This window comes from Phyllosticta citriasiana (genome assembly GCF_038021145.1).
Source record: "Phyllosticta citriasiana strain CBS 120426 chromosome Unknown IWZ02scaffold_21, whole genome shotgun sequence".
Taxonomy (NCBI): domain Eukaryota; kingdom Fungi; phylum Ascomycota; class Dothideomycetes; order Botryosphaeriales; family Phyllostictaceae; genus Phyllosticta; species Phyllosticta citriasiana.
In genome coordinates, this window is record NW_027117298.1 from 53,303 (window position 1) to 78,376 (window position 25,074).

A 25,074-nucleotide genomic window follows, 5' to 3' on the forward strand; every position below is an offset into this window, starting at 1 on the left:
ACTCGACGACTCAAAACTCTTCTGAATTACCACACCTTGGAGGATGGACCTCTGGAAACATGTCGATTGGCGTCTTCGAAAACGGCATGGGGCCGTTGTTGGCGCCGTCTTCTGGCGCAGGGCTGGCAAAAGCGGAGCCCATGAATCGAGCTGCGGCGTAGCGAAGACCAGGATGTTGGTGGGGTTTCTTGAATGTCAGATGTTGTTGCGGTCCTCGGAAACAGATGTCTCAATGGAATAGGGGGCCAGTTGCATCGCTACATTCTGCTGCACTCGCGACGACGGATTTGCTCCCTGGTACTCAGAACCAATGGCCAGTGGAGTCTCGTGGCGCTGGTTGAAGAAAAAGCAAGGCGGGCTCGCTAGCGCCGTCAGCGACGATATTCTCGACTACGTGCAGGACGACTTGGCCCTGGGGGGGGCAGCGCCACAGACTTGAACTGTCGTCCATCGTCCCGCCAGCTCGGCTGCCTTCGCCCCCAGCCTCGAACATAACCCTTTCAAGTCCTGAACAGATTCCGAATCCAGCAACCCCGCGGCATGTCCGAGTTCCAGTTCCTGACCACCTCGAATCCCGAGGACTTCAAAAAGGGCCGGTTTCTCAAGCAAATCAGATCCCATGCTATGCTCAACGTCAAACAACGCGAGCAGAAACAACACAGCATCGTGCTCAGGCCAACCGAGCACAAGCGCACCGACTCTGTCACACGCCCTTCCCGCTCTTCCCGCTCTGCACAGGGCGTCAAGGTACACAAGTTTGTAGCGCAGGATCCAGCTACTGGAAAGAGGAAGCGCAAGCCCTTGAACGATGATGAGAAAGGCCAGAAACCACGATCGAAGGCGGTCGCCTTGACATCCAAATCCCCCGAGAACATCTTTGCCAGATATGTCGACGCTGTGCAGTACAACTCGAGTTTGCGGACGAATGGCGTCGGCCTGGATCCCGTGAATTCCTTGCCCGAGTTTTCCAACCCAAAAATCAGCGTGTGGGAGCTCAAGCGGCGGTTTGATTTTCTGTTCGTCTCAGATGGAATGAAGCGTGGCTGGTATCCTGCCATGGACGGCTCTGCATCTGCGTTTCTCAGTACAGCCATGATCAAGAGCAGTTATGCCGACATCAGTGCAGGATTCGTCTGCGAGAGCCCAATGACGCTTCATATCAAGGAAGAAATCTACTATCTCATGAAGAAGGACTTTGCAGATTCCAAAAGACGAACCAACATTGGCATGTTCATCACCATTGGCCAACTCCTCGTTTCTGAGGTCGTTCAAGGAGAAGAAAAGGTCATGCAAATCCACGAGACGGGGCTGAATTGGATGGTCGAGCAGAAGGGCGGATTCGATGTGTTTGGTGGCCACGGAGTCGTCTCTGGAGCAATCGTTTTCATCCTCTATCTGTCACTAATCATCCGCGAGGGCCTTCCTCCAGGAGGAGTCCAGTCGAACCTGCACCGAGATATTTCGCCCATCCCAGTCGACGAGCACGTTCCGGTCGAGTCTCCAATCTACCTTCCGCGAAAGGATTTCTATACTATCACCCCACTGTGTTCCGAGCTGACCCTTGTCATTCTTCGAGAAATGGCAGCAATGACAGACAAATTCCTGTCGTCATGGGAGGTGGTCCAAATCGGAGATGCACCTCCGTTCTCTCTGGAAAAAGAGGACATCGGCGCCGACCTTTGGCTTGCATATCAACGAATGCTCCAGATGCCGGTGTCGACAGAAACGGCCCTCGGCACCAATGACTACGTCTACGAAGCCTGCCGGCACACGGCTATCATATATTCTTATGCGCTCGCTGCTCACATCCCCTTCTCCGTCGCCGGCAAATACTTCGAACACACCACCAGCATATCCAACCCCTCGACCTACGACCTCAGCGCCTCCCCCGAATCCCTCGACTCGCACTCGCGTCTATCCCTCGAACCCATCAACAACGACGCCACGCACCCGTCCATTGCCATCCTCGCCGCCCTGCAGCAAACAAACCTGCTCAACGCCTGGGACGATCTCGTCGGCGTGCTCCTCTGGATCGCCCTCGTCGGCTCGACCGCCGGCCGCGACAACAGCTCGCCGTACCCGTGCGACGCGTGCAGAGCCACGCGCGCCGACGGCCCCGACGCCCGCCTCGCCTGTCACCTCGCTGCTTGCAGGCGCGACTACCATCGCGCCCGCGCCCGCAAGAGTCTCGTCATGATTAGCGCGCTGTGCTGCATTAGCCTCAATTTTGAGCGCGGCAAGTGGGTTTTCCCGCCCCTGCGCAACTTTTTGCGCATTCAGGAGCTCTTGATGGGGGATTTGGAGCGCATTGGTGCGAGATGAGGGATTCGTGGAGTTGGAGTTGGAGTTGCATTTGAGAATGTTTGGGAGCAGCTGCGCTGCCTTTTCGGAGTTTTTGTTGGCATTGTTTAGAGATTGCATGGTGTTTGGAGTCGTGAGAGAAGAACGTGTATGGTGTTGCCTTGGTCTTGTTCAATCGAAAGCTTTCCACTCAATTATCATTCGTGTTTATAGCTTCTCATCCTGCTTTGCGGCGCCTCTGATCATGTCAGGCCATATGTTACAAACCCCGCCTGCGTGCTTGGAGAGCAGCACCACAGAAGACAGCCGGTAGCATGTGCCCTGGGCGTCTGTTTTGCTATTTGCTAGTGAGTCATCCACATGGAACATCTCTCACCGTCCAACCGCTTCTACAACTCTCATTCGACACGATCTGCTTGTTGGCAAATCGAAGATGGTAAGTGTGAATGTTCGGCGACGATGGTGGACAATTGCGTGACATTGCCCATTGGGGGACTAGTAGCGAATTTGAAGCCCATCTGGCTCAGCCTCGTCCGATCTTAACTCAGCCTTGTTTGGGTTGCAACATTACAACTCACAGCCTGCGTGGAGTAGCATCGTCGATGCTAAAATTTCAATGTAAGCTGACGGCTAAGAACGCATGTTGTGCACATAAATGCCGCCTGTATCCGAGTGAGCACTTTGAGCAGGCCATCCCCTCATCATATTACTCCATTTTCTCTTGCTCTGAAACAGAAAATGAGCTCGACCGACGATGCAGACATTGCTGGACGCGGGCAGCAGACAGAGCCTGAGACGTGCATGAACAATTATGACTAGTACCGCGGCAGAGAGGCAAAGCTTTGAAAGGAGCTTGAGGCGCTCGAAAAACAAAAGACGCTTGAGGCACTCAAGATAAAAGAGGAGTATGAGGTACTCAAGGGATAAGGACAGCTTCCTGAACGCCACAGTCGAGAGAAGCTCGATCGCGACCGTCCTCTCCGCATTTCGCGCCGGAAATCGCCTAAGCAGCAAATGATTCGCAATGCCCATCCCTCTGGCTGGCTGTTGAGTGGGCATCTAGTTTGGGGAGAAGCGGGACACCTTTAAACCAGGAGACAAGGTTTCTTTCGTGGGCGATGAAGAGGGATCGACTTACAAAGTCGTGGAATGCTCCAAGGACGGCGACTCGTGTGTACACATATGATTTAAGCTACAGCTTGGGGGTGCGGTCAGTTCATTACAAAATTGAACACAATTGGCTTGTATGGCAACTCTCCCCCACGGACCTACAAAAGTAAGAGCTTACCTCAACCCAGACCGCCGCTTCCTAGAAAGTTGGCATGCCTCCTCGGAATGTGAGCAACAGAGGTTTCGCTGATGGAATCATCGAAGGCAGTGGTGCGCGCAACCTGAATGTAATATCCATGGTGGTTTCCTTGCCTGCAAAAAGTGAGTTCAGGCTGCGACAAACCTCTACCAGTATCTCATGCATCTTGCGTTCAAAATTGGATATGCAGCAAATGTAGGACAAGAAAATCCACTTCTAGCTTCATACAGCTGCCTGTTTAAATACAGCCTATGGTGGTCAGTCTGCAGTGTCCGTCTAAGTCTGCGGTACTGCTTGATTAAGTTGCACTGGCCTATCAACATTCGAAGGTCGTTGAAAAGACCGCTGATTTTGTTCTGGCGCCAACGCGGAGCTAAAAGGCTGAAAAACGAGGATAGGTAGACGCTCGACAAGGTGGCTGAGTTACTAATCCCCCCTGTCAGATACTTCCCCCTTTTTCAGTCGTTGAACCCCCTTTTTAAAAACCAAACCCCCTTGCTCACCGCCTGTTGGGGATATAAGGAAGGTCCACTCAATATGCTCTTGCAAGGTCGAAGCTTGCAAGCAGTGTGCCCAGCGAGCCGTCGACGACCACGTCTTACTCAACGTGCTATCTATTGTGTGGCTTACTGCATAGCTCGCTGCGTCCCTCTCTGCATCATCGAGCACGTCCATCAGTATCTGGAAAGATCTTCGGTAGGCCAGCCGCGGCCAGCAAATGTCTGACTACATTTTATGCAATCCATATCACGCGCACGTTGAGCGTTCAGGTTGAATGACAAACACTTTTCATAAGCACTTTTGGTTATCTATCTGAGCTGAATGCAAAGCCTCCCCCGTAACTTCCTGGCGACCTCGCTCCCGAGATCTTGCATCCGTGACTGCCTCCGCTCGAGTGCACTTTCCACGCTCGTCGACTTGAAAGGAATAGTCCTCGTGAATCAAAAAGAAAATCTCGCAAGAGCTTTTCCGCCAATCGCCTCTCCAACCAAAGAAGGTAAAAGCAGCTAAAAGCGGCTAAAAGCAGCTAAAAGCAGGTAAAGCAAAAACGCAAACTGTAGCAGATTGAGCAAACCAAATTTTCAATCTCTCCACCACTTTTTGTTCTCAATGCCCGCTCTCTCAAGCGTCAGAGCTATCCGAATCGACCGAGTCCTCTTTGAATGTGTATTTCTTCATAGGGCGCGCGTCGATAATCCTGCCCATGTGCGTCTGCGCGTAGGCCTGGCCCTTGCGCCTGATGCCGATCAAAGCCCTGAGGAATGGAATTGGGCTGGCCAAAAATGGCGAATCCCAGTCCGGGTCCATTTCCTTTCTCACATCAGGTTCAGTGAAGCCATCTCGGCCAACGCCGTCTGTTCGAACGCCCCTGATTTGATTGATCTTCTGCTTCTTGCGGCTGTTGGTGGATTTGCGTTTCTTGCGGATATTGAGGCCAAGGAAGTCGCAGACAGCCAAGTAGGAATCAAAGTCGTTCATGAAGAGACATCCAGCGAAAATATCGAGTTCAGCAGTCGCCATCCGGCGTTCGCGCTGCTCTACTTGGGAAAGTGGGTCGGGCCTGTCGCTTGGGATTGTGAAGAAAGACAGGTCGCTGAAAGGCTGCATGCTCTTCGATGCCCTAGGAGAGTATACATGCAGCCTCACCGCCGTGGAGCTCTGGAACTCAGATAGCAGCTCATTTGCTTCGAAGGGGCTGATGATGACGAGGTCCGTCGTAGTCATGCTTGAAACTACCCAATTGACTGGGCGGATGAACTGGTCTTGGTCCGGCTCATCGCCTTGATCGACGGTCTTGATGAAGTCTCGCGTCACAAAGACTTTGGTGCAGGTTCCATTCGTGTGAAGCTCCTTGTACGCCGTGGTCTTCTTCAACCCGTCATATGCAGGGTAGAAAGGACAGTTTTCATTTTTCTCCCACGTTCCTGACTTGATGAAGTTGACCACGTCCCGGTGGAGCTCATGCGAAAGAGCTACCGCGGATGTTGCTTCCTGAATGTCTTGCTGTTGTTCAACCTCATGGGATATTTCTCGTTCTTGTTCCTCTTCCAATGCTGGATCCTTCCGTGCCTTGCAATGTTTCTTCCAGCGCTCAATCAGCGGTTGGGCCATTGGATCCCGTTGAGCATTCTCGTCAGCACAACAAGGCCGCAAAACATTTTCGCTGGCCTCAGCACCGTACATTTCCTCCAGTGTTCGGGCGTCGGGTTCCGAGAGGTCTTTGTGGAAGGACAAAATGGCTTCTTCTGTGGGCGCGGCTCCCATGCTGTGAAGGAATTTGGAGCAGACACGGTTCCTGTAGCTATACTCCAGGCCCTGTAATATGTGGAGGGGCATAGAGCTTTCAATTGAAGCGCATGTCTGAACTAGAGCCCACTTCAAAACATCAGTAGAGTCAAGCTCAGCCCCATCAGTTTTCTTGGAGACGGCCTTGATTGCTTGGTGCACATCAGGGGGCGCTAAGAACACAAGGGACTGGTTGCAACCTAGCTTCCTCATGCGCATGCAACCTGATGAGAAGCGTTAGTCTGGATCTACTCGGAAATGCGAATAACCTACCTTGAACTAGATGATCCTTTGTCGTTTTCGGTCCAAGAGTGACAACGGCACGGCTGTCCAAAGGCAAGTCAATATCAATGCCTCTGGTATGAGCCTCGTCCAGGTAGACCAAGACCAGGTCAAGGTTTCTGTTGAAGGGCGATATAGATAGACGCTCGATATGTGAATCGCGATCCACGACCATAATCTCATCAAATTCGTTGAAGAAGACTGCCCCCTCGTAGTCTGGAGAGGATGCCAGCCATGATTTTGCCACGTCTTCATTTCCAGTTTCAAGCACTTGAGAGCCAACGTCAATCAAGACCTGTGGTTTTCTTTCAAGTCCTGAGACCGTCTTCAGAAATTCTTCTGGGCGAAGCCGACCGCCTTGGGCGTTTTTGGCTTCAACGTAAGTGCGGTTTTCTTCTCTCAGGAGAAGCTCCATGATCTTGGCGTTAGTGTCGTTCAGCTCGGGCAGATTTCTTTGTTCAATTGAAGTTGGGATCAACGTGTTCACAGTCCCACTGAAACCGACGGTTGGCATCCTGTTGCTGGTAGAGGGGAGATCCCAAGCCGATAAGGATAACTTGCTTGGAAATGTTTTCCCTTCACGCGGAAATACAACCCAGGACATGTAGAAGTCCGCCGCAGCCTTTGAGAAGCGCAAATAGGGAAACAGCGTAGATTCCCAGAGCTCAACGTCGTCCAGATTGACGCCGTCAAGAGTAGCCAGCTCATATGGGAGATTCGGAACGTTTGCCGCCCATCGCTCGTATTCCAATGACGGATCCGTTCGGGTCATCAAAATCTCAAAGGCATGCCTAAGTTGATCCTGCGTGAGTCCTCCCCAGTAGTAGCTTAGACAGGTCAAGACGATAGCCAAGTCTGGATGGGAGAAATGCGAACTCGCTGACGGTATCCCTTTTGCTCGGTACGGCACTACCATCAAGCAGCGGTCTGGCGACAAGCCGTAGCTCACCAACCACAGCTTGTCCCGTAGAGCATAATCAAGGATTTTATGGGCGAAGAGGCCACGAAGCAGATGAAGCTTGGGCCACATTGGAGTTCCCCCAAAGGCGTCTTTGACGGCTGTGAAAACGGTCGGCTCCACGACTCTTCGTTGGACAAACTTTCGTGCGGCCAGCTTGTCCCCCACCTTGCAGTGCTCGAAGGAGATACCATCCAAAGCTCCGTCGAAAATAGCTTCCACGACCATTTCTAGAAGTGAGGAGCAGGCAGAATTGTCCAGGAAAGTCAGAAATGGAAAAGAGCGGCCACGATAGTCAACCTCGAGTGTTGAATTTCCCTTCGAATTGTCCTGGACAACGCTGACGAGCAGCGAAAAAACATCCTGGATCAGGCCCCATCTACTGGATTGCTCGTCCAAGGGTGTCTGGTTGCCATCGGCGTAAATCAATTGCGATCTTGAATTTAGGATCTCATCACTTTCGTCGAGGACATCCCGACAATTGTTTTGAAACTTTTGGTCCAGAGCCATCACTGATTGTGCAATCTTTGGCTGTTTCGTGAGCTTGTCTCGCCAGAGCAGGCGGAAAGAGAGAATATGCTCAGGCAAAGAAAGGATGACACCCTGTTGTTCCATGGCTTCATCAACAATCTTATGTAAGGAGGGAATGCTTTCCTTGTCAAGCCTGGTATCTCTTGAAAACGGAAGGTGATACACCGAGCGGTTCACCAGTCCACCTATCCTTCGACTGATCAAAGTGTGGGTTTGCTGAAGCAGAGGCTTAAGAACCACCAAGCGGGCAAGCTGATTCCGATTTGCAAGGGCGACAAGAATCATGGGGGTTATGACGGAGGATTTTCCCTCTCCCATATTCATTTGAAGCACCTGGTTGCCGTCCGGTGAGATTAGTCGCTGAGCGACGGTGGCCTGCGTTTTCCTGATTTGGATATTGCTTTCAATCTCAATCAGAAGCCATTCTGGATGATCCAAAGAGCTCCATCCTTGACGTCCAGTCTCTTCGGCCTCTTTGTAGAAGCCGAGGACATTATTCTTTGACTTGAGTTCGACCAGTCGCTCCGACCTCTGTAGCACGCATATTGCTTCTCCCAATGTGGTCAACGTCGCTTTCCAGTCCTCGGAGAGATTACCGAAATTTTTCGCTGAGAGACATGCCAGTAGAGAGTAGGGCGTTGTCCGCGGCCAAAGACCAGCCATTGAAGCCAGTTTGTCGGTATGCGTCTCTGGTTCGAGCACCCGATTGATTTCAGCAAGGCTCTGTTTGAAAAAACTCAAAAGCGTCTCCCTGTTGCTCATGAGTATATCGAGGTTGTCGGGTATTTCCTGGGGCAGTGTATCGGGACCAGCTTTCTCCAAATCCTCCAAGCTCGAAAGAAGGTCACCGATGTACGTCGTTTGAGTTGCACTGGACTCACTCTGTAAGCTTTCGAGCAGCTGTCTTAGTGTCTCATGGTTGGACGGTAATTCCATGCCAAGTTCTTTGCGACATGCCATAAAAGGCTCCGGAGCTTTTTTCAGGTTAGGTGGCTTTCTTGAATGCAAAAGAGTCATCAATGTTGGATGGACCTCATGAGTCGGGCTTACAACAGCCATATCGGATTCTGGTATTTTTTGAAGCCGAGGCAATGGCGTTGTTGTCGGAGTGCAGATTTCAAGCAGTTTCTGTGTAACGTCGCCCAAGTGATTGAAGTACTGGTGGTTTTTAAGCCATTCAGCAAATAGAATTTTGCACTTCTTTCCAAATTTATCCATGTCAATCAGAGGCATCTGAGAGGGCTCCAGTAGGGAAGGTACTTCGCACGGCCACTGTTGTTCGAGGTACCGTGCCAACTCCCTAACATGCTGTTGTTCCTGTCGCGAGGATTCCCTTTTTCGGTCCTCGTGTTCCAGCGGTGACTCATTCGGCCTTCCTTCAAAACCTCTGCAACATGTTCGAATGGTGGCCTCGAGCTTTTTCGTGGCAAAGCCCTTTCCCATTTTGAAGTCGTAGGACGAATGAGCTGGTAGAATATCCCTGAAACGCCCAGAGACGGCGATTGCAAGGAGAGCTGATAAGTGAGATTTCAAAGAGCGATTGCCGAAAATCATGGCGGCAAACAGAAACATGAGCTTGTAGCGATGCGTTTCCTTATTGCAGTTACGACAGAGATTGTATAAGTATCCCCAGTATCCGCATTCCTCAATATCCCAATTTATGGCATTGCTTGGAGACATCTCAACTTCTTTCTCCATGATGCTGTGATGTCCAATGACCCGTTTCCAAGATTGGGCGTTTTTCACAAGATCCAGCGTCACTCCGATGCGTGTTGGCCATTTCTGGACCAAGGCTGCAATTTCATAGGCGCGTCGAGATCTCGGACTCTCTATTCTTCGATTATTCGCGGGATAATGCTGATCGCATCGCGTTTCAGTGAGCGCATTGTCTCGATACGAAGCCCTAACGCTTGAGTTACGTAGATACGCTCGATCTTGCAGGCAGCGTTGTTCCCGGCTGAGTTCCTCTCTGAAGTCATTGCTATTCGACATCATGGCGAATCGTGCATTGTGGGAAAGAATCTCAAGTGCACTGGTGAATAACGCCTCGTGTTGACTCAGTTGGTCAAGATAGGGGTGCCAGATGATCCTTTGTGCGTCCTTAACTTCTTGGGAGTGGTATTCCCGTTTTGGTGTCAGCTCTGAAATCTGCTTCAACAGCTCAATGTCGTTCTTGCTCAACGGAAATGAGGTCCTCAGTCGACTATCTGCCAAGATGGTAAGAGCCTCAGCTGTCCCAGTGTGGTGTGTGAGAGGGTCAGGCCGAGGAAAGCTTGTCAAAGCGTGCAGGTAAGCCTTGAAAAGGAGTTCTGTATTGCTGGAAGCCCCTTGCAATGTACCAAGGGTGTCATTCTGGTAGTACTGGACGAACTGAATTTTTTCGCCGTCTCCACATCTAACGCGTACCTCTTTGCGGCCTTTCATGTCGCTGACAGTCACATTTCCGAGGGGAATCAGGACACTTTTTCGCGTGTTGTTGCGCAAAATCAATTTGTTTTGAAGGCCGTATAGACATCCAATATCTTGATCTTCAGATACCGTGGAAGAAAGCTGGTGGGATTCTAAAAGACCTTGGTTGTTGACAAAGAACTTCAGGCCAAATCTCGGAAGCTCGACTTCAACCCTCCCGTCTGGAGATATAGTCGCCACCAGGTGGGAGGGCGTCTCTAAGGGAGCAAATGTAGCAGTCAGAGACTTCCCCAATGACGACCTCATTTCAACCAGGAGGTTTTTGCCCACTTGCATGGTTGATCTTCCGGGTGGCTCGAATTTTATTTCCATGGGTTTTCGAGGCTTCGCCCAAGGGCTTTGAATGGGACGGAATTCGATGGTGCGACTCTCGGTGTTCATCCAATGGACATAGTCATGCTGCAAACAATGCGGGAGATCCTGGCGGAAGATTTCACATGGCATGACGCGGAGGACTTTTCCGTCGATCTTCGCTTTGATGATCAACTTGCCTTCGTGTAGGCCCAGGTGAATCTACGCCTGATTAGCACGCGTACTTCGGACAGTGGGTTTTACTCTGACCTCGTGGTCTTCAATTCTATCCCGAGAACAGTAAAGCATCTGAGGCATATCTGAGGCCAACACGTTCAGGATACGCTGAGAAGATCTCAGTTAAGCTCCAAACAAACAGAATGACGGACATACCAAACCAACAACCCTTCCGTAGAGTGCCTGTTCGGTGATCTCTGGAGGCAAACGCCCCACGGATTCACCGTCAACAAGGAATCTTCCTGTTAGCAGGTTCAAGTTCAGAGTCTGCCCTCGCCCTTCCAAGTTTGGAGACGTCGCCTTTCTGATCCAATATTTGTTGGGGCAAGGATCAATGTCCCACTGCCCAATGAAGTTGCTTAGAGGGCAGATAAACCCAACTGCCTGGTCAACTCCGGCAGGGAATTTGACCAGTAACTCTCTAAGAGGATTGAACAACTGTCTTGAAAGCTTTTGGCTCAACAGAAGGCCGTGGTGGAATTCTCTGGGCAGATCTTCATTTTGAGTTGGGCGATTGGTGTCGATGTAGATCGAGGCTTCAACAATGTCAGAAACATCGTCTTTGTTTTCTAAAGCCCTCGAGAGCTTCTGTCGATCGATACTAAATGCCTGGTGGCAGACCAATGCTGACCTGAGAATCGCGTACCTGAGCTGCTTTGCCGACCCCTCGGTCGAGCACTCTGGCAATTGGGCGGACATTTGACGGCACCATGTAAGACCAACAGCACGAATCTCCCGTAAAAGCTCTGCGGCACGAACCTCAATGGCAGACGTTTTCGTCAGAGACAGAACCCGGAGCCCAAGAATGGTCAAAGTCGACAGCCGATGTTGCTCCTTCCAATTCGTCTGAACGGCTTTGACATGATGAAGCAAGAGATCAAGAAGCTTTCGACAGAATCTATCGTCTTCGAGGAGCTGATGGGCGGTCCTCAAGGTCGTCCTGTCGCTAGATCCGGCTCGAAATGCGACATGCTGCATTAAAATCTGCACGGACTCTGCTCCAAACGTCATGTCCGCCGAGCCAAGCTCTCTTAGTACGTTGAGCCATTGAATGTGCTCACCGGCACGCAAGCTGGCAAATGCCAAAAATTCATGGTGGTTCACCCCCACAACGCACTTGTCCTGCCGTGCAATGGCCTCGTTGGGGTCGGTGGAGCTCTTGTCGACAAACATTTGCAATTCCGAGTCTTTATAGGGGCCTTCAGGCAGTTTCGAGGCGCAAAGGTCGGAGAAATTTGGCATTGTGCTCTGGCAACGGACCCAACCATTTTTCCAGCTGTCTATCAGACGGAACTGGTGCCCATTTTCAAGCAAAACATCCTCGACGTTGGCGATCGGGAAACTCTTTTTAGATGATAGGCAGCACTGGGTAGCAGATCCAAAGGTTAACCTTTGCGTCTTGTTTAAGAACTTGTCCTGCAAGTGTTGGTAGCTCGAGAGTTGGATATTGATCTTCTTCCCCGGAACAATTTTTTCTCGCCCAAGATCCTGCAAGATCGACCAGGTAGAATCGCGCCAAGCTGCAAATCCGCGAGGACAGTCCAATTCGAAGACGGTTGCCTTGAGCTGAATCAGGTCATCTGGAAGAGGCCATTCGTCCACCTGAATTGAAAGCTGTTTTGCTTCCGCCTGGAGAGAACACATTTTGCAGTTTTTGCCGCCGCTTCTCTTCGCCCAGACCTTGTGGTTGTGATTGGCCTTGTCCATTTCAATGCATAATTCTTCATGCCGCTCTGTTATGACTTCCCATTCTCGGATCTTCCGATCTCTTCGCGATCGTGCTTCGCCTTCAATCTCGGTTCGAAGCATTTGATGTCTCGGGGATTCATCGTAGTATCTCACAGAAAAGCTGTCACCTCTGGGGTCTTGCAGGATGCGAGTATCCGTGGTGCTTGCGTTGTGCCTGTTTTCGAGGTGCTCCTCGATCTGCAATAGCTTTTCCATGTGATATAATTGTGGGAGGAGGAGTGGCTCAAGAGTTTGAAGAGCTATTTCTGGACCGTATTCACTAAGCGTTGGATAAGCCTCCAGACACAGGAGATCCAGGACCCTCCAAATCTCGAGAACCGTGAGCAACATAACCGAGTTTGCCCGAGAGTTGTCGCTATAAAGCGGGCGGGCGAGTGCCAAGTAGCTTTTCATGATTGTAGCGACCGATTCACAAGCTCGCGCATAATTTTCTTGTCCTTGCTTCCACATGCAAAGGCTCTCTAAAACCCATTTTTCAAAGTCATCCAGCGCAAAAATTTGGCCCTGTGGATCCAGGCATTCGTCCAGGGAAGGAAGCCCATCTTCACTGAATCTCAAGGATATGGATCCTCTGGGCGCAAAGTCCATTGCAAGAGTCTGTGGGCGATCGTCTTTTATTGCTTCCAGCAAATGGCGCCGGCTGTGTGACAAAAGGAGTCCTGTGTCCCTCTCGGTCGGGATAGGGAGTGGCTGCTTTTCGAGACTTTTGCATTCCGCTCGCTGAATTTTTAACCACGATGAGTCTAAGGAGCCATGGAAGTCGGATATGTTCTTCTCCACCCGCGTGGCCACGAAAGCGAAACTTTCGCGACCAAGCTTCGTTAGTTTCCTCGCCAACTTCGCGTTGATGATGGCCTTCACGTCGAAATGAATCTCGTACCTGGCGCTCTCCTTGATTCCGGTGATCAAAAAGGCCACAAAGTTTTTCCACTGGACTCGAGCGCGCTTCGCATCGAAAGTGTCTCTCAGTATAAGATTCAAGGAGACGCAGACCACCAACCAGAACGGCGATCGCCTCCAAGGTCTTTTTCCCCGATCCCAGTTTACTTCATCTCTCACATGTTTGTGGACCTTGGGACTGTCAAAGTTATTCCCAAGGGCGGCAATAGTGCTGAGCAAGAGCTCAGTAACCATTCCTGGGTTGGAGTCACGTTCGTCTTTTGCAGTCTGTTGACCTTTTCCATCGGTCTCCATCATTGACGGGACGCATTCCTTGTGTAGGTCCTGGATATTTGCTGCGAGCTCTTCTGCCAATCTTTTGTCATGGCAAATGTTGAAAGGGACGATCACGCTTCGATCAGGGAAGGTCTGAAGGAGCCGGCCTTTGGTCTGGATGACAATGCTGGACTTCGACGATGCCTCGAATGCATCAAAAATGACCTGGTCATCTTCAGTTCTGCGGATAAGTAGGCCGGTATTTGCGGCCTTGACATGGATCATTATCGGCTCTAGTCGTCCATTAGCATGTGTGAAGCAGTAGAGATGTGACACAGTAAAAAGAAGAAATAGAAGAAAGAAAGAAAAAAAAACTCACCAGCCACTTTAATGTTCGAGATCATTTCGGCCAATTTTTCCGGGCCAATGCTCGAACCCATCAAGGATTTTTCCCAATTCTGCAGCGCGATCCTCGCGGATTTCCAGGCTCCCTTGGCCTGAGTGCTACAAGAGGGAGTAAAGGTCGTAATAGTCTGCATCACGAAGCGCAGAAGCTCTCTCTCGCATCTGATTTCGTCATCTTCGCTTTCTCTGTCCTGAGGGAGTTTTGGAGGAAGGACCAGGTGGTTGACCAAGAAGTCAATGACAGTGTTGTCGAAGTCCATATTGCGGTACTCTGGAAGCGACGGCATTGCGAATCTCACGAGGGAGAGCAACGCAGGTGAAGTTGTAACAGAGCTCTGCAAGATATCTCTTTGATGGCAACTGCCTGAGGCGAATGCTCTGAGATTGAGTTGAGAGCGGATTCCCGATGTGCAATATGTTTGATCCAACGAAGTTACCAGAGGATGCTACCGCTCAAGGTACTTTCAGCAAATGAAAGTGAGGCTCAAGCACGCTGAGGTGCTCTTGCCCCAACTCTGATGCTCAGAAGGCGAGTGTGATATCAGGATGCAGGAATGATGATTGTCCAGAAGATTTGTGGTAGAGGTACTTGGTGGACGTGATCTGAGGCTAGCTGGGGAGTGAGCGGCGTGTTCGGAGTGAGAGCTGGAAGACTTACCAAGGGCTGTCAGACTGTCTAGTGAGTGCTTTGCAGTCTGTGGTCGAGGCTAGCTGGGGAGTGAGCGGCGTGTTCGGAGTGAGAGCTGGAAGACTTACCAAGGGCTGTCAGACTGTCTAGTGAGTGCTTTGCAGTCTGTGGTCTTTTGAGGCAATGATGGATGGATGTCGAGAGAAGAAGAGGCAAATGATAGAGGAGAGGTGTGGTGGAGGATGGAGTGTTGAGGTGTGGGAGAGGATGAAGGGTCGAGGTGCAGAAAGATGAGGGTCGAGGCGTTAAAAACCAACTTTACTTGATTACAAGTCAGAGGCAGGTGCATCCAAACTTCCCGATCTGGAAGAGTGATAGATGATGGTGAAGATGCACGGTCTCACGGGTGCTTGTAACCTTTTTCAGTGCCGCATTGCGTCCTCGGGCGCGTGGTCCTCCGTCGTTTGCTGCTTTGAACTGCTCGTCAAGATTTCAGCTTTTAGTCTCAATACTCGGCAGACTCTTTACGTCAAGTGCTGAGGACCTGTCACTGCATGCGAGGGGAGGACTTGCTCGGACACTAGCTGGGAGACTCGCAAAGTGGAGCAATACAGGTTCAAATCACTTTCACCTATTACCAGTGACGAAGCCATGTCGCAGCAGATGATTTGACATCATTCAACAGACTTTGAAGCATCAGTTTGCATTCAGTTGAGCAGTGGTTTTCAAGACTTACTTCCTATGACACCATTCACAGGTATGTCAATGCTAGTGGTGTACGAGGCAGCATCGCTCAAGAGGTAGACGTAGGCTCCGCCAAGCTCTTGCACCTCTGCCAACCTCGGCATGCCTCTATAATAATTCAATTGCTGCTCCCAATCGGGTTGTTGAGGAACCCAGTACGTCATGGCGGTCGAAACCAGGCCCGGCGAGATACTGTTGACGCGGATGCCGTACTCAGCCCATTCCATGGCTAAAGTATGGGTCATGTTACGGACGCCTGCTTTACTGGCGCCATACGGAGCCGATGGCACGCGCTGGAAGACATCAGTGGATACCTCAGCTGCGACTGCGAGCCACATCGACGTAAACCGCATCTAATCCGCCGAGGGAAACTTCAAAATGTCGACTTACCTTGTTCGGGCGATAGGAGGCCATGGACGCCGTGAACACAATGGATCCTTTGATTCCAAGCTTGATGAACGTCCTGGCAGCGACCCTAGCACAGAAGAAAGCGCCAAAAAGATTCACAGAGAAGAGGGTCTCAATCTCTTCCTTGGTGAAATCGAGCGCAGACTTGTGTTTGGTACGTCCAGCGTTCACAACCATGCCATGCAGAGCTCCCGCCTCCTCTACAATCTTGTTCACAGCTTGCTCGACGCTCTCCTCTTGCGTGACATCAGCTTGGACGGCGAACAGCTGCCCTGGGAATCGCTCGGCTATGGCAGCAAAGTCATCGCCTGGGGCAGAGATGTCTATCGAATAGACGCGGTTCGCTCCATTGGTCAAACAGCACTCAGCAATCCCAAGCCCGATGCCACGATTCGCGCCAGTGACTGTGATGGAGAACCAGTGAGCAACGATGCTCTTTTCGCAGATAGAGAAGTCAATTACTTGCGATGACCTTTCCCACGAGAGTTATCTTCGTCTCGATATGAACGGCCGAAGACGACGACGCCGCGGCGGGAGCAGTAGCTGGAGTCGTGGAAGCCATGGTGGACAATCGCTTTCAGTCAGGAGTACTTGTGGTGAGGAAAGCTCCACGGGACATAGGAGAGCTTATTCTCCGGCAAGCGTACGACGCAGGCTGGGTAAACTTCATCGTCAAGGTTGGGGATCCAGACGTGAGTGTAGAAGCGCGGTGGACTCGTTTCGGGGGTCCAAGCAGCGCGATGGAATTCAGCAGCGCGGCTCGGCTCGGTGGCTCACGGCACCGCAACACCATCGACACGAGACCATGCGGCACTGTGGCACCACCGCTTCAAGGTTTCCCTCCTCCGCGCCGCTGAATCGCATCCGCATGGGCGCCTGGGGATCCGTTTGTCCCCGCTTTCTCCAGCACCTTCAAAGTTCAGGACCCGAAGCTCGGAGGTCCTTGCTCGGCAAGTGGCATTACATCGCGTCCCTCCACCATGACGTCCGTTACGGTTTACAAGGGCAGGATAGTCAAGTGATGAAATAGCACACTTCTCCCAATCACTAACACGTCAATTACAATCGCAATGGGTGCCAAGAACTGGAAACAGAGCAACAAGACGCTGCAAATCCTCAGGGCGGCAGAGGAGGGCAAATATGGCGTTCTTGCCGCCATCGCGTACAATATTGAGCAGATTCTTGGCCTGGTGCGCGCCGCAGAAAAGACGCGCTCGCCTCTCATTCTGCAATTCTTCCCATGGGCAATAACGTTTTCCGACGGTCTGCTCATTCGCACTGCCGCCGATGCCATCAAGACCGCCACCGTCCCCATCTCGGTACACCTTGACCATGCGCAAGACGAAAAACTCATTCGGCTTGCGGCAGACACGCTGCCTTTTGACAGCATAATGGTCGACATGTCGCACTACGAAGAAGCCGAGAACCTTGCCCGCACCACCGAGCTTGTCGAATACTGCCACGCAAGAGAAATTGCTACGGAGGCGGAGCCGGGGCGCATCGAAGGAGGGGAGGATGGAATCATGGATACCGAAGGCTTGGAAGGGAGCAAGACTACGCCGGAGCAGGCGACGGCGTTTATGAACACGGGTGTCGATATCCTCGCACCGGCCATTGGCAACGTCCACGGCGAGTACGGACCCGAGGGACCACAACTGGACTTTGCAAGGTAGGTTTTTCCTTGACTGTCGAAAAAGGCAGCGCTGATGTCAAGTGTAGACTTGGTGACCTCACCAAAACCACAAACGGCCGCGTGCGGATAGCATTACACGGCACCAACAGCTTTGCTCCGGAGCTGATGAAGCAGTGCATCGCAGCCGGAGTCTCCAAGATCAACGTCAACAAGCTAGTCCTCGATGACTACTTGGATCACTTCGCAGCCAATGCTGGAAAGATTCCCCTGACGACATTGATGGAGCAAGGCGTTGAGCAAGTGATTGGATTGACCGCGAAATGGATGGAGTGGTGTGGCTCAGCTGGAAAAGCATAGAGACCCGATTATGAAAAAGCCGAAATACATCAGCATTTGGTCGTACTCTTTTATCTACTTTCGATGCGTAAGCGTCTTGTCCGTCTCTTTCTGTGTCTATATGCTATGACGTCTATCAAAAAGACTAGATTTTCGCCACGAATCGTGATATCAACGGTAGGAGAGTGGTGGGGATGATTTCGTAAACTAAATGGCGGATGTCAAATGCCTGTGCCCCAATGCTCTTTCCCAGGCCTCGAAGATTCTAGGGGCCTTTATCAACACCTGCTCCAAAGCTCCTGCAACTCCTCCCTCAGCGGTTTGATTGGCCAGCCCGTCCGCTGCCGGCACTCATCAATGAGAACCAGGATTGCCTCCCGCTTTCTCGCGTCTGCCGTGCACATACCAGCTGCAAACATGTCAGCTTGTCCCAAGTCGTCCTAGCGGAGGTGGATTCACCTATGAACAAACATTGCGAGGAAATAAGCGAAGCGCCGTCATCATCCAGGGGCTTCGCGATCCCGGCTATAGTATCAGCAGAGGCAGCAACCTCCTTTTGCGTCCTCATGTACCCACACAAGCCACCGACCGAGGGGCGATTCAAGTGGATCAGGATCCGGGCGGCGTGGTGGAGTTGGATGGCCACCGCTTCGCGCAGTCAGTACTTCGTATCGAAGCTCAATTCTTGGTCCCGAGTCTTACCGAATGCTGGTGGGTGTATCCAGATTGGCTGGAAAACATCGGAATCGACGCCGTCGTTTACCGGCAGGGGGGCAAACTTGAGCGTCAGAAAGGACTGCCACTCTTGCAGCAAGGCGAGCAAGCTATCCGCCTTGGCGACTCTGGCGGCTATGCTGGTTTGTTCCAGCTCTGCCTCCTCTTTCGAGCAGTAATTGACCGCCTTGGTAAAGAGAAATACGGAGCGGCCAGCCAGCTCGTACTCGTTCAAGTCTTTCAGCGCTTTTGTTGGACGGAAAATCGTGAACGCTCTTCGGTTCTCTCGAAACGCCGCCCACGTGTCTTGCGTCAGCCACGACATCCAGATGGCGGCTCTAAGCCCTCCACTTTCTCCGTTGATTTCTTGAGAGCGTTGGATCCAGAACACTCCCTTGAGGTGTCTCTCCCAATCTTTGCGAGAGCCATCAAACATTTCATACGTTGAAATGATCAAAGCCGTCGCCGAAAGCTCTAGGGACGTCTTGTAAGAGTCAAACTGCATCGCCTTTTGCACATAATGCAGAGTCTCATAGTAGTACTTGAGAGCTCCATTCCGATCATGTGGAGCATTCAAGGCCACAGACGGATTTAGCGAAAGGTGACGAGCAGACAACGCAAGGAGAGCATTCATGAGCCCCGCATTGTACATCTGTGCATGTCAGTCTCATGTGCCCCTTTTCGGAATCCCGACCAGATGTTTGGGTAGAACATACTGCGAGACGAGGTACCAGAACAGAAAAGTGGCGCTCCGGGTCGAACAGATCCATGAATGGCGCCACTCTGCGCACAAAGTTTTCAAAGACTAAGCATTGGTTCGGCAGCAGCTGAAGCCTCTCGGGACACTGCCATAAAGCATGCTCGTTGACATGGTTGCTCTGGACTGGGCTGAAGTGAGGAGCGCTGTCAGTGTCGAGAGGATTTATTGGTCGGAACAGCGCATCGCCAGCCCCAGCAGCCAGCTGAAAGGCGTTTCCAGCGTCGATCTCAAGGCTCAGAGCGGCATCATCAAGCAACAGGCCGAACCACCGTGCAGTGGCACTGCTGACTCCGGTATAGGAAGAGTCACCGGGACTGGCAGTCGAGTCGTCGGCGGCAGCAGTGGTGATCGGTAAAGCGGATGTCGCCGTGTCGGCATTGTCATATTGTGCGTGAAAGACATCCTCAGGTGAGATAGCCGAATTGAGCTCCAAATTTTCCGTGAGCGAGAAGGTCTGCTCTGCAAACTCTGGAGGCCTCGGAGGGGAACCAGATTCTTGTGCTACCCGGTCTGGTGGTACCTCATCTCGTCTGGCATTGGAGTACACGCACTCATGATTGCTTTTAGCACATGGCCCGCACAGGGGAGTCACCTCGTCGCATTTCAGGTGTCTACGGCGGCAAGTGGTGCTTCCGGCAACCGTTAGCTGGTGCCGGCATTCTACAAGGCTGGTTGGTGGAGGCTCACCAACCGGTACGTGTTCTCAAGCCTCGGCCCCGGGGTTTTCGAACGCGCCGCCGGCGTTCCGCCCGGGTTTCTGTGGTTGTCATCGTCGCACGTCAACAATGAGGGGGAGATCGAACATGCTTCTGCCTCCCCAAGCTTAGGGAGACGGCGGCGTTGCGGGGACGACCTGACGTACAGCAAGTGGAGAGGGCGACGCATCCATCCATCCATCAATTTAGCCGAGTCACCTGACCGGCAACCGCACTTCGTCACCGTGTCCGAACCTGGAACTTCAACAAACATCACCCATGTGCCTCTCCAGAAAATTTCTCCTACTCCGTCATGTACAGCCTGAGCACTCGCAGCATGTTGCCAGATCGTCAAACGTTGAACAGCAGGACCTTGTCTCGATCTGCTGCGGCACATGGCCCTGGATCTGCAAACTCATTGCCGCCCTAAATCCGGTCGAGACTTCGGGTTTCCTTTTGTGAGCGTGTCCGAACCTCAATGGGTTTCCTGTTAAGTTTCTGTCTCGTCATTCTTTCCGTCATCGAGTGCAATCGTCAGTGGCTCGAGGAATCTCAATTTCTGATTCACAACTAAACCGCGCTTCACTTGCCGCGTCCACTTCGGCGCAGGTGTTAAGGCAACAAAGACAACCATAGAGAACGCCTTTGACTGCCTCTCCCAGCAGGGGACCCATGCACCTGCTGCAATCCAGGGCCCAGGAGCCTCGTTACGGGGGCTCTCACAAGGCTGCCGATATGGAGAAGGGAAAAATGTCACGCTATGATGCGCGGAGACGACCATTGAGAGATACCTGCTCCGCAACTTCAGTGGGACGAGCAGACGCGGAGAGCATCATAGTGCTCCACCGAGGCCACCAAGCTGGGCGTGGGGCCCCGCATCTGGGGGAGACGCAAGGGCTTTTAAGTCTTTCGCGAGTTCTCGCTGTTGTGTCCTCGTCTCCAGGCCTTGAGGAGCTCAACCGACCAGCTTGACCCAACAATCAGTTTCGAGGTCCACTTTCAACACCACCCACGCGCTGCAAAATGGCGCCAACGCAGACACTGCAGGGCATCACTGCCCAATTGCGCAGCGAGACGTCCGAGACCCCAGACAACATCTACAAGGCTATCTGGCAAAACAAGAAGCTTTTGCTGATCTCTGCCTTTGCATCGTGAGTCGATTCCAACCCCCCTGAGGTTTGATGGGAATTTGGCGGCACACACAGCCAACTAGAGGAGTTGAGGCGCGATGGCGTTTTCTAGGGGAAGCGACAATCGGCATCGATACGCCTTCGTTCGAATCACATGCTCACATTTTTCAGGTTTGGTGGTCTCCTCTATGGCTACCAGCAAGGTGTAATTGGCCAAGCGGCCGTGATGCACTCGTTCATCGAAAAGGTACAATCTCCTTTCTCAATATTGAAGTTCCGCGCTAACACAGGCAAAAATCAGTTCCCTGACGTGACCGAAAACTCGACAAAGCTGGGATGGCTAACTTCGATTCTCCAACTGGGCGGTTGGGCCGGTGCTCTTACCAGTGGCGTCTTCGCTCAAGTTTTCTCGCGCAAATACACCATGTTCTGGGGCGCTTTGTGGGTCATTCTGGGGTCTTACCTGTCCGCTGGAGCAAGTAACCCTGGATTCCTGTACTCTGGTAGATTCTTCACTGGTATCGGTGTTGGAACGCTATCTGCCGTTGGGTGAGTTGGAAATCCTTGGACTTTGCGACATTGTTAATGGTGTGGGTGTCGATGGCTAACGCAAATTTTAGACCCCTGTACAACGCCGAGTTGGCGCCCCCCGAACTCCGCGGCTTCATCATTTCGATGCAACATTTGAACACCAACATTGGTCTGATGTGTGCTTACTGGATTTCTGTAAGTCCGAGAAAGCAATGGCCTGTGGCTCAGTGGTGAAAGGGGCGCTAACTTTTCGCGTCCCTCCAGTACGGCACAAACTACATCAGCGGCACGGGCGAAGGCCAAAGTTCAATGGCCTGGCGCACTCCAATGATCGTGCAGGGCGTGCCTGCCGTCTGCCTTGCTTTGGGAGTGTGGCTCATGCCCTTCTCGCCTCGCTTTTTGGTGTCCCAAGGCAAGGATGCCCAAGCCATCAAGTCGATTTCCTACCTGCGCAACCTTTCGGAAGATCACCCCCTCGTACGGTCCGAGTTCCTTGAGATCAAAGCCGACGCCGAGTTTGAGCACCGGGTCTACCAGAAGCGCTTCCCGAACATGAAGGAGGACAGCAAGTGGCGCCGCGAGTTTGTGCAGTACGCTAGTCTGTTCAAGAGCCGTGATGCTTTCAAGAGAGTGACGCTGGCGGGCATGGTCATGGTAAGCCAAACAACCCTCTTCACCTGGCCTCTCCCCTCAATTCTACGTACTCTTACTGACTTCCCCAAAGTTCTTCCAGCAATGGACCGGAATCGACTCGATTTTGTTCTAGTAAGCTCCTCCAACCCCTGGCCGATTTAGATCAAAAAATTGACAAGTGTAGCGCCTCCACCATCTTCCAATCGCTCGGCCTCACCAGCAGCAGCTCGTCGATGCTTGCAACCGGCGTCATCGGCATCCTCAACACCATCACCACCGTCCCGGCCATCCTCTACATTGACAAGCTGGGTCGCAAGCCGATGATGATTTCCGGCTCAGTTGGCATGTGCATATGCCAGGTCATCGTCGGCGTCATCATCGCAACATGCGGCCAGGACTGGCTGGCACACAAAGCCGCAGGCTGGGCAGCGGTCGGTACGTCGCCATCCCCCTCCCCCTCTCCCTCTCCATACTCACCCACTAACGCACACCCCAGTCTTCGTCTGGATCTACGTCATCAACTACGCCGCCTCCTGGGGTCCCGGCAGCTGGATCCTCATCGCCGAAATCTTCCCTCTCAGCATCCGCGCCAAAGGCAGCAGCATCGGCGTGTCATCCAACTGGATGAACAACTTCATCATCGCGCTCATCGCGCCGCGCATGCTCGATAGCATGGGCTGGGGCATGTACATCTTCTTCGCCTGCTGGGCCGCCCTCGGCGGCGTCTTCATCTACTTCTTCATGCCCGAGACCAAGGGCAAGACGCTCGAGGAAATGGACCAGGTCTTTGGCAGCAAAACCAGCGTTGAGGATACGGAGATGCTGGCGCGTGCGCAGGAGGATGTGGGATTGGTCCAGTTCGTTGAGGATTTGAATGGCACGGCTACGCCGAGGAAGCCGATTGAGGATGAGAAGGGCGGCCCCGTTTACTCGGAACACATTAACGTTTGAGAGTGATGGGGTGCGTGCTGGTGGAGGTGGACGATGTAGATGTTTGACGATTTTTTTTTTCCTGTGATTCCCCTATTCGTCTTGCGGCTTTATTGAAAATCAATGTGGATAAGAAGCAGTCAATGCAATTTGGCTTACATTGGCAAGAGCTTCCGAGTGACTGCAAATGATAGTGACCGAGGGCATTCGATGGTCTCTGGTGAAGACGGCAATGTCATGTCACCAGTATTGAGAGCACCCTTCAAAAGCATCCCTGGCATTTCTCTCCAGGCCCATACAGCTTTCAACCATGAAGTGACCTCCGTAACACCACGCAAAGCCTCTTGAACGCCTTCCAAGCAACCCGAGCTATGCATGCGCTAATCGATTGAAAGAATCCATTCAGTCCGACGATCCGTCTACCTCCTCGACTCGTGATAAGACGACTGGTACGGGCGTCTCTGTCTGCCCATCTCGGGGATGCTCACCCCGCCCCAGTCGCCCGGCGTGCTCATCCGCTTGAGCGGGCTGCCGGCTCTCTTCTCCGGGCTGGTGGGGCGTCGCTCTTGCTCGTCAGGTCGCGGAAAGTTGACGGATTGGGATTTGCGCAGGGGAGAGGCGGCATGCGAAAAGATTCCCAGGCTGCCTCCGTCGCTGGGACCGCTGTCGGCAGCGCGAAATTGCGGTTGTCGCATGCCGCTAATGCCGCGTCTTTGGGCGGACGTGGCCATGGTGGAGCCCATGCTTGTTCCCATGTTGGCAGTCATATTGGTGTTCATCTTTGATGCACTCGGTTTGTAAGGGCTTGCAGGTTTGGGTGTGATGAAGGGATTTGGCATTGAAGTGCGACTCTGACGTTGCTCGGAGCGGAGGACATTGTCCGGGTCATACTCTGCAGCATAAGCCGGATTGGGGTTTGTGCGGAAGCCACGGTTGATGATTGTTGTCGGTGTATAAGTGTCAACCTCCCTCGTGCCGACCCCCGAGTCGCTGAGTGTTTGTGTTCCCACATTGCGAACTGGCTTGTTTAGATTTGGGTGCACGAATTTGGTGTCATACTCGTGAAGCACTTCCCGATGGATGAGCGCCGCGTCCTTGGTCTGCTGCGAAAATGAAAATTGAAGAACCATGAGCTGCGCAGTAATCAGGGCTCCAACGACCATGGTAATGACAACCGTAACACTAGGCCGAGGGTCTAAGGGTGCCAGCGGGAGGAAAAGCCAGTACACCATGACATGCCCCGGACTGAATAGACAAAAGAGGCGCAAGCAGGTCGGAGTGGGATCCCAAATAGAAATTTCCCAAACATCCTTTGTCTCGTCGGGGTGTGCTCGGGACTGCGCGCTGGAAGAAACGAGGTTGGAGATGAAGCGCAGTGGTGAGGAGGACAGCGGGGACGAGTCGACTCGTACTCTGCGCGCAGATGGTGTCGTCGGAATCGACTCCACGGGGTTTTCAAAGAGGCGGTAGTGGCGTTTTCTCCAAAAAGTGTACCAGGCGTTCAACCCAGAGACGAGAGATAGCAGGTGGACAATGAAGGAGCACTACCAGTGAATTAGCAAAGCCCACAACATTTTTGGTTGTCACTCACGATCCAGCTTAGCCAGCCCGGCCCCGTAGAGTCTCCAAACACATCATCGTTGTGCGAAGAGCTTCCAGAGCCGCTGTTTGCTCTTGCGATCATGAAGACGACGTTGATGCCGATGCCCATGACCCAGGCATAGTCCTTGAGCTCCTCGTCCCAGTCATTCCCATTTATCTCTTCCGCCAACCAAAGGAGCCAGTCATAAGGATTGAGGTACGCCATTATGCGCTCCGACAGCGGTCGGCGGCGGACGAGGGGCGGCATAGTGGAAGAAGGCGCAGAGAGAGGTGAGGCTTGTTTTCGAAGGAGCTGGAGCTGTAGCAGAGCCAGGCGATATCTTGTAATGTGAATCACAAGGGCTATCATGCTATGAT

At 52.4% G+C, this 25,074-nt stretch overlaps 7 protein-coding genes across 7 annotated transcripts; 3 read left to right on the plus strand and 4 right to left on the minus strand.

The window, feature by feature from the left end:
* Nucleotides 1-450: 450 nt before the first annotated feature.
* IWZ02DRAFT_485812 (uncharacterized protein) lies at nucleotides 451-2,672 on the plus strand. Its single transcript, XM_066769233.1, has one exon. It carries the CDS (start codon nucleotides 541-543, stop codon nucleotides 2,320-2,322), a length of 1,782 nt encoding a protein of 593 aa, XP_066617726.1. The 5' UTR covers nucleotides 451-540; the 3' UTR covers nucleotides 2,323-2,672.
* A 1,707-nt stretch (nucleotides 2,673-4,379) lies between these two features.
* Nucleotides 4,380-14,379, minus strand: IWZ02DRAFT_465180 (uncharacterized protein). The gene is made up of 5 exons (XM_066768444.1): nucleotides 13,948-14,379; nucleotides 10,821-13,861; nucleotides 10,698-10,772; nucleotides 6,170-10,649; nucleotides 4,380-6,120 (listed from the first exon to the last, which is right to left on the minus strand). The coding sequence occupies exons 1-5, from the start codon at nucleotides 14,258-14,260 to the stop codon at nucleotides 4,733-4,735; spliced, it is 9,297 nt and encodes a 3,098-aa protein (XP_066617727.1). The 5' UTR covers nucleotides 14,261-14,379; the 3' UTR covers nucleotides 4,380-4,732.
* Nucleotides 14,380-15,114: 735 nt separating this feature from the next.
* Nucleotides 15,115-16,469, minus strand: IWZ02DRAFT_150059 (uncharacterized protein). Its single transcript, XM_066761915.1, has 4 exons — nucleotides 16,216-16,469; nucleotides 15,736-16,157; nucleotides 15,338-15,638; nucleotides 15,115-15,287 (listed from the first exon to the last, which is right to left on the minus strand). The coding sequence occupies exons 1-4, from the start codon at nucleotides 16,313-16,315 to the stop codon at nucleotides 15,280-15,282; spliced, it is 831 nt and encodes a 276-aa protein (XP_066617728.1). The 5' UTR covers nucleotides 16,316-16,469; the 3' UTR covers nucleotides 15,115-15,279.
* Nucleotides 16,470-16,536: 67 nt separating this feature from the next.
* Nucleotides 16,537-17,780, plus strand: IWZ02DRAFT_465182 (tagatose 1,6-diphosphate aldolase). The gene is made up of 2 exons (XM_066768445.1): nucleotides 16,537-17,422; nucleotides 17,473-17,780. The coding sequence occupies exons 1-2, from the start codon at nucleotides 16,824-16,826 to the stop codon at nucleotides 17,741-17,743; spliced, it is 870 nt and encodes a 289-aa protein (XP_066617729.1). The 5' UTR covers nucleotides 16,537-16,823; the 3' UTR covers nucleotides 17,744-17,780.
* On the minus strand, nucleotides 17,714-20,130 carry IWZ02DRAFT_150174 (uncharacterized protein). The gene is made up of 5 exons (XM_066761918.1): nucleotides 19,884-20,130; nucleotides 19,153-19,825; nucleotides 18,425-19,088; nucleotides 18,182-18,370; nucleotides 17,714-18,131 (listed from the first exon to the last, which is right to left on the minus strand). Exons 1-5 carry the CDS (start codon nucleotides 19,964-19,966, stop codon nucleotides 18,001-18,003), a joined length of 1,740 nt encoding a protein of 579 aa, XP_066617730.1. The 5' UTR covers nucleotides 19,967-20,130; the 3' UTR covers nucleotides 17,714-18,000.
* A 471-nt stretch (nucleotides 20,131-20,601) lies between these two features.
* IWZ02DRAFT_150167 (general substrate transporter) lies at nucleotides 20,602-23,335 on the plus strand. The gene is made up of 8 exons (XM_066761917.1): nucleotides 20,602-21,042; nucleotides 21,193-21,268; nucleotides 21,323-21,570; nucleotides 21,642-21,747; nucleotides 21,817-22,206; nucleotides 22,277-22,317; nucleotides 22,370-22,620; nucleotides 22,682-23,335. Exons 1-8 carry the CDS (start codon nucleotides 20,915-20,917, stop codon nucleotides 23,134-23,136), a joined length of 1,695 nt encoding a protein of 564 aa, XP_066617731.1. The 5' UTR covers nucleotides 20,602-20,914; the 3' UTR covers nucleotides 23,137-23,335.
* Nucleotides 23,226-24,964, minus strand: IWZ02DRAFT_512836 (uncharacterized protein; the record flags this gene model as incomplete). Its single annotated transcript, XM_066770567.1, has 2 exons — nucleotides 23,226-24,659; nucleotides 24,707-24,964. The coding sequence occupies 2 exons, from the start codon at nucleotides 24,962-24,964 to the stop codon at nucleotides 23,535-23,537; spliced, it is 1,383 nt and encodes a 460-aa protein (XP_066617732.1). The 3' UTR covers nucleotides 23,226-23,534.
* Nucleotides 24,965-25,074: the final 110 nt, after the last annotated feature.